The following is a 7,582-nucleotide window of genomic DNA, read 5'->3' as shown; positions in this document are numbered from 1 at the left end:
GCGAATCGCAAGTTGCGGTGTTCGTTTAATAATGCTGAGGTAAAATTACGTTCAATTCTGTTAAGATTTCGAGTGGCTCCTGAAGTTATGAGTGGAAAACTTCTAAGGGTAAATTAAGTGAATGGAGCGGTGAGGTATTATATTGAAAGGGTTTATTTTCCTCGCCCCAAATAGGGGCTGTAAATATGATGATTTTAGTAACTTGCGCTGTGGCAATAAACTTTACAGGTATTTTTCGGAATAAGAGATCAGAACAAATTGCCCGCTAATGCCCAGAGGTATCGTAAAGATTCGAACATAGTTTCCTAGGCGGCTTGTTGAAAACATGTTGCTCTCAAGGGTGCACAACCTCTCGAACTGGAGTAGACACTTCAGGCGTGTAATAATAATTATATAGACAAGGGTAACATAATAGTGAAATTATATCTTGTGATATTCTCACTTCTGACAGGAAGAAACATGGCTTAAAAAAATATTATTTTTAGCTTTTCTTTGATATACCTACCTGACGTAAACCCTTACACCGCGGCGGTCCGTTTCCAGAATATTTACGAGTAGTATCTTTCTAGTACTTTTTACTTTAGAATTGTTTTTTTTTTTGGTTTACTAATTTGATTTCGTATTTTGGTGTCATAACAATATCAAAACTAATCATCATTTATATTAAAGTATTTGCAACAATGTCCTGATGGAGAGATATAAAGAAACCGGGTGAGAACGAGAGATAATGCATTTACATGCGTCCCGCGACTCGATGTTATAGCCGTCTCTGTCGATGCAGTGGTAAAGGTTACCGACGTTCTGGTTTTGGCGGTAGCTGCCGTTGCCTTGGCAGAAATTTGACGAGTACGACACAAAAAAAAATAGATTGAGACAGTTTTGTTTATGCGTAACTGGCACATTGGTCAGCAGGCCACGCGTCCAGCAGCTCGATGTAATAGCCATCCCTGTCGACGCAATAATAGACATCGCCAACGTTTTGATTAGGGCGGTAGTTGCCGTTGCCTTGGCAGACATCCGTGACGGTCATGCCGAGTTCGGGGAAATACATCATTGTGTCACGAGCGCAGTCTGTGGAATAAAGAAGCACATTTTATTTCGCATCACTACTTGACGTATTGTTAACATTCCACCAGGTGAAAATCATTTAGTTTGATTTCAACATTCTAAAAAACAAATTATTGGACCAAAAGCGTTCAGTTAATCGTTGATGGCATATAATATTATTACACGGTCAGAATTATTCTTCCTCGAATTATCACAAATAGTATTAAATAGTTATTAATATTCTCGGATAACGTAACATTCAATCTTATCCAAGTTCGTTATTTAAATAGATTGTTCTGTCAATTCCGTTTTTGGAAGTTGTTCAAAATGGCGGAGCTACGCGTTTCACAAACGCGTAGATCAAAGAGCCACTAATTGTAAATTGGTTTGAAGGGAAGGAAATATGAAATATGTAAGTAAAAACTCCATATATTTTATTTTCTAACAGATTCAAAATTTGTTTGTGTATTCACAACAAGAACATTTATATACAAATCCCTGGCACCCCACATAATGGTAATACGTCTCCACGTCGTCAGTACATTAGTTCCGCGTAGAATCTGCACGTAGGTATATCAGTTCGGCATTACGGTCTATTGAGAGCGCGGGGAGAATTCTCCATATAACAAACGAGAAAACGGCTCCCTTGTTAGGTTTCTTCGATGTAGGTAATCAAAGTAGAACGCGCTTTAGAGAAGTAGGTACCTAATAATCATGGTAATATATTTTAGAAAATACACCGCCTACATAGTTTTATTATTTTATAGGTTTTATCTACATAAGACTGTAATCCAGAATTGAAATTGGGAGACTACTTTTCTGTTTTAAATTAAAATTTTGTAAATACAAAAGCTGCGTTTCATGGTAAAAATTAAATTTATTTCTCGTCATTATAAAATACAGATTCGCAGCGTAATCACGTGAGTTCCAATTTTAGTTTTATTAATATATAATCCTCGAACTCGACTTTCATTACTGTTGCTTTAAAGATATTATCCTTTATTTATGCATACAACGAAATTAAATAATCAGTGATTAAGGAGAGTACAGAGTAATACGGAACCATGAAATGTTCAGGAAAAACATTCATATTTGTTATTAAACAATGAATTGAGAAATAATATTATTTTAGTCAACTTAATAATAAAATGTCTTCTATAAAATAATTTAATAATTTCCAGACCTCATAACCAGTCTAGACTGTAAGTATTTTGAAACGTTCCACTTGCTTGTTTTGATTGGCTTACCAGTGGGTCTAAGACGTTCGTTCTTTTATGTTTGTCATGAATTCATGATGGACGTCACTTTCTAACATGTATTGACGCAAGATACGATATTCAATAAAAGCGCAAACATCTTATCTGTACAGGGAGCTTAGCAAAAATGACAATTACATCGACAAACGCAAAAGAAAAGAAAAAAAAATAGCCGGGATGATAGATGCTACGAAAATCCACGTGACTATTTCCATACAATTAATTAAATTTAGATTAGCGTTTTCCATTAACGATTGTCGTCTTGGCTAGGCCTGGTATATTCATGGACGTACTATAATAATATCAACATATATATAATTACATATCTAAAAATATCAAATGTAAGTGTAATATGTTTATTTATAATCACTTTACAAGGTCACAACTTCATTTCTGATCACATAATTATCATGAAACTTTGTACTTGTTATTCAAGTGGAGGTCTTTTTATTATACAAACATTTAAAAATGTAACTATACTTGTAATACATATCATACATATAAGTAGCTACATGCATAAAATACCCCTAGTCTAGCATCCACATGAAAGAAATACTTACTGCAATTCATTCCAGCCATTTCACTCGACATGGCCTGCCAGGCGCCTAAAATTTCTCCCTCCTTATTTGTGCAATAGGCACTGTAATGGAAAGTAGAAATAACAGTGAATTTTCTAGAATTGTTGTACATTTTGGTCTGAGCTAACTGGGAGTTTATAGTCATTGAGTCCAGTACTAATGGTTTACAGGCAATTGTCGTTTTAAAAAATATAATTTAAGACACTTTTACACTATAGGTATTCGTAATACCTCATTATAATCTTTAAGAAGGGACTATAAATCCTTCTAAAGTATAGTTTTTAATTTATCACACAAATGTTTTGGTGTGAGTTTAATTGAATCATTTAGAAAAACAAAGTTAGACAATTGACACCTATTAAAAAAAAAGTGTAATGTACCAATTTAAAATAAATTTAGGTGTGTGGTAAGTCATCTTTTAAAAATACCGGGTCTTTCTTTTAATATAGGCTATATCACATATTGTGTTCTTACAGTGCGCAGTGTACACTATCGCACATTTTTAAAAAGACATCCTTTGTCTTATCAGTGCTCAAAAACTTCTTGAAGAAAAGAAATGCAAAGAAACTCACACGCCGTTCTGGATCTGATAAGGCCCGTAGCTTCCGTCGTAATCGCAGAACGTATTGGGGTTTCCTAGGAAGTTGGTCCCGTGCTCAGATTGCTCTTGGTTGATCATGCCTAATGCGTACACGAGGCTTTCGCAGCGGCGGAGGTACTGCTCTCCCATCATTGCGGCGCTATCTGCGACCAAAATGATTAGTCGAGTGTATTACAATATGTTTGTATTGTGAGAAATTAATAAGGGACTTATTTTTCTGCAAGCTCGTTTTAGGATGGTTTTTAAAGTAATATAACCATATGTATTTAATTGTCTTTATACATGGTTTTAATAGCTGAAATGTAAATGGTTGCCGAAAATAAAATTTGATATGTTAGTATCTCGCGAGAAGTGCGATTTTTGCAGAGTAACACTACACATTTTTTTTGTAATCGGCTTATACCTATAGTTATGTTACAACATGAAAGCACCTTGACATTCTTCTTCAGTATCGGAAAGTGAATAGTTACATTTTACATAAGTTATCTAAATATCTATTCCTATATTTTTACTTACAACACGATAACATCTTCATATTCTCCTCCGGCACCGGCGGTACTGTTGGCTGTCCAGTGCTAGCTTCAACACACCAGCAGAATCCATCATCACACTGCAACGGCTCATAGTTGCCAATCGAAGTACAGTGAAGAGTCACGTCACTTCTGCCTTGAGCTTCTAGCTCCGCTCTTCTTCTACTACAGGCTGTGAAAATATTGATATACAAAAGGCTATAGACTCCTGTAGATATTAATTCATAGATAGACATAAAGTAACTAATACATTTGAAAAAAATAATAATGAAAAAATAGTAAAAACGGGCACGAGATACGCTTCATGCATAGCTATAGGTATCTAAATAGGTTTAAAACCGCTTGTCAATGTTTGACTGCATATAAATTCAATTTGTGTACACAGGTAATTTGTTCATATACACTTACTTTTTACGTATTTGAGCTACATACATTGGTACATACTTCTCTTCCAATGGCCCTTATTGTCAGTTAACGAATCTAATCCTACTTGAGTGAGAATAACAAATGTTTCATACTCACCGCAAGTCATTTCACTGGCCTCGCTCCTCCACATCTGTCCAAATATCCTGTTGCCATCTTCGTCGCTACAGAAACATCTGCGCATCAAGAAAAATGCAAATTAAATGAAGCACAATTTGCCAGCCAAGTGGATTCAGCGGAATCTGAATTCGTATTCCCTATTGGTTGCGCAATTGCCTTCTAGACGAGCTCCCTACTGCACCAGAGTGTCGTGATCTCAAGATATTTAATAACTAGAGCGCACACTTATGCTGGTCTTAATGAGCCTTCGATTCAGGAAGAGATTGTAATGTCATCCTTAAATCTCGTGATTGAACGAGACGTGTTTGGAACGATTTGTGGGACGAATGTGAAATTATGTACAACGCCCTTCCTGTAGCCTGCAGCTACTCCGATATTCCATTTGTTAATAAAACCGAATATGCGAGATATTTGATGCGACTTGATGCTGCTCATGTCGCCATCGTTATACATTTATGTACCTATGTTGTTTGTTATACTTATTATATTCCTTTTCGTTTCACTCTTGCTAGTGTAGTCGAAGTCATAACTTCAGTGGTTGAAGGTGGATATAGTTTGGGTTAATAGGATATCCCATTATTACCTAACTAATTACTAAATTTCCATAGTTTAAGATTAGGCAAGAACTTCGCACTCCGCAAAAACAAGGAGCAGCTTGTCCAAAAGATATCCGTGGCCATTCAGCGAGGTAATTAAATGCCGCCAGTATTTTTGTCACATTTGGTCCGGGGGATAATCAGAGTGGGGGTAATATTGTATTTGTTAAGTCATTTAGTTTTACTCTTTCGTAGGTTTATTTTAATTTATAAGTAATTTGTATGTTTGATTGTTACTCTAGTTTTGAGCAGCAGCTTGAGGATACCTAATTAGGTACCAATTAACACTTCTAATACGGCCAAGCTTTTACTTTGCGGTTGACTGATTGGCGCTGCTATATCGAATCTCTGATAAAAGAAGACAGATAGAAAATATACATTGATCATTTTTAATAAAACATATTATATAAAAACAGTTTTTATCTTGTTATTACTTATTTCGTTTGCAGTTTCTAAGCAATTTTAATAAAAGCGAACGATGAATTTATTTCACTTGATTAAACGTCACAGAATTATACCTAGAGAATGAAATAATAAAGCAAAATAACAAATGTTTTCCCGTACATTGAAAAAATTTGAGATGAACAGAGTTCGTAACGTAATGAAAAATTCTCAGAGAAATAAGAATAAGATCACAAGTATGTCCGTATTTCAGAAACATTAAGATTCTGTCTTCGGTTACCGCGATAGTTACTCATGAAATAAAACTATGAAAACGGATTATATCGCGTATATTGAATTTATTAGGAGTCACCCGTTGACCACGAACGCTGTAAAGAGTTCGAAACGTTGGGATGTATTATACATTCAATATACGCGATATAATCCGTTTTCATAGTTTTATTTCATTAAGATTCTGGTTAATACACAGGCGTCATTAATGTGCGTCAGATTTGGCGAATGCGTTACTTGTATTGTACCACATTCGCAAAACCCTCGCATGTAGCTACCCATGTAGCTACTGCAACATGTACAGTCCCCATCAGATATATCGGAGCGGCCGAGGTGCTCACAAATATCTGAACACGCCTCTATTGTTTCCACCGCGGAGCGCAGACGCGGACGGTTGTGCCTTGCTTCCGCGCCAATATATTCATTATACTAAATTGTGATTGGTTAAAAAAAATCTTGTCTTTGTCTTTCATGTAAATATCCTGTTTTATTTATAATAAGTAAATAAAGACACCTTTTTTAAATGAAATAAATAGTACAACATACCTACACATTATTATTCACTACAAAGGGAATAAATCGCGTAAATTAAGTTTTTAATTTTCAAAAATGTGTCCTTATTTACTAGTTATAAATAAAACAGGATATTTACATATTTTAAATACTGGGTTTTTGTGTGATAGACACAAGAAAATTCAATAACCTCGATGATATTCAGGTTTTCATAGGAAGGTATTTTAATTTCGTTTATTTGCGGTCGAAGAATTTTGAAGCTAGCTTAAAGATGACTCACGTTAGACCGAGCCGTGTCCGGGCCGGTCGTTTACTTTTCTATGACATGACAGGTGATGCTTTCCATAGAAAACGAAGTGCCGGAAGCTCCGGCCCGGACACGGCCCGGTCTAACGTGAGTCATCCTTGAAGTCATCATCACACAACAGACAATCATTACATTTTCACAAGATGGGAATCATTGGCTACCTTTCTAATTCTTCTGATAATTTTAATTATAAAAATTTACAAGCATATATATGTTATGAATAAGGTGTTTACCTTCCCGTGAACATGTCACCCTTGCACTGCACTGGACCGTATCGTCCATCCTCTAAACACGATGAAGGCTCTTTACAGCCGTCCTCCTCTCCTGTAACATTATATCGCAATAGGTACAGTCACCTGCAATAATAATATTATGTTATTGGCACCGTGCGAAGTACATGGTGGGGGTAAGTAAAACGATCACAGCGCATAAGGTGGTAAAAATTGACAACTAACGGATTAGCGTCTTTAACATTTTCATACAAATAAAACTATGAAAACGGATTATATCCTGTATATTGAATTTATAATACATCCCGACGTTTCGAACTCTTTACAGCGTTCGTGGTCAACGGGTGACGTTTTCATAGTTTTATTTCATGAGTAACTATCGCGGTAACCGAAGACAATATTATTTTCATACAAGTTATATGGGTCGAAATGGAACTTTAATTTACGATTAATCCTGAGATATTCATTTAAATTGTATGGTGTAAGGGACCATTGTCATCTGTATGAAATGCTTAATATAACTAATGTATTTAATTTGATAATTATTAATACTGTATCCGTGTAAATAGCTTTGCAAATACCACATACTATGAAATTTAATCTTTTTGTAGAAGATAATAATGGGTATAGTAAGTGATCCATAAAGGATAGACATACACCATCGCGGACTTTTTTGTAGAGCAATGAAAAAGAGATCTTTCCACCATAC

General features: G+C 35.4%; 1 protein-coding gene across 1 annotated transcript; it reads right to left on the bottom strand.

The window, feature by feature from the left end:
- Positions 1 to 862: 862 nt before the first annotated feature.
- Positions 863 to 6,971, bottom strand: LOC134745563 (thyroglobulin-like; the record flags this gene model as incomplete). The annotated part of the gene is made up of 6 exons (XM_063679637.1): positions 863 to 1,071; positions 2,864 to 2,943; positions 3,454 to 3,625; positions 3,999 to 4,184; positions 4,535 to 4,611; positions 6,877 to 6,971. Coding segments are annotated over 6 exons (798 nt in total), but the record flags the coding sequence as incomplete, so codon positions are not given.
- Positions 6,972 to 7,582: the final 611 nt, after the last annotated feature.

Source organism: Cydia strobilella, chromosome 11 (genome assembly GCF_947568885.1).
Source record: "Cydia strobilella chromosome 11, ilCydStro3.1, whole genome shotgun sequence".
Lineage (NCBI taxonomy): Eukaryota > Metazoa > Arthropoda > Insecta > Lepidoptera > Tortricidae > Cydia > Cydia strobilella.
The sequence above is the reverse complement of the archived record's forward strand: the minus strand, read 5'-3'. Positions and strand labels throughout refer to the sequence as shown.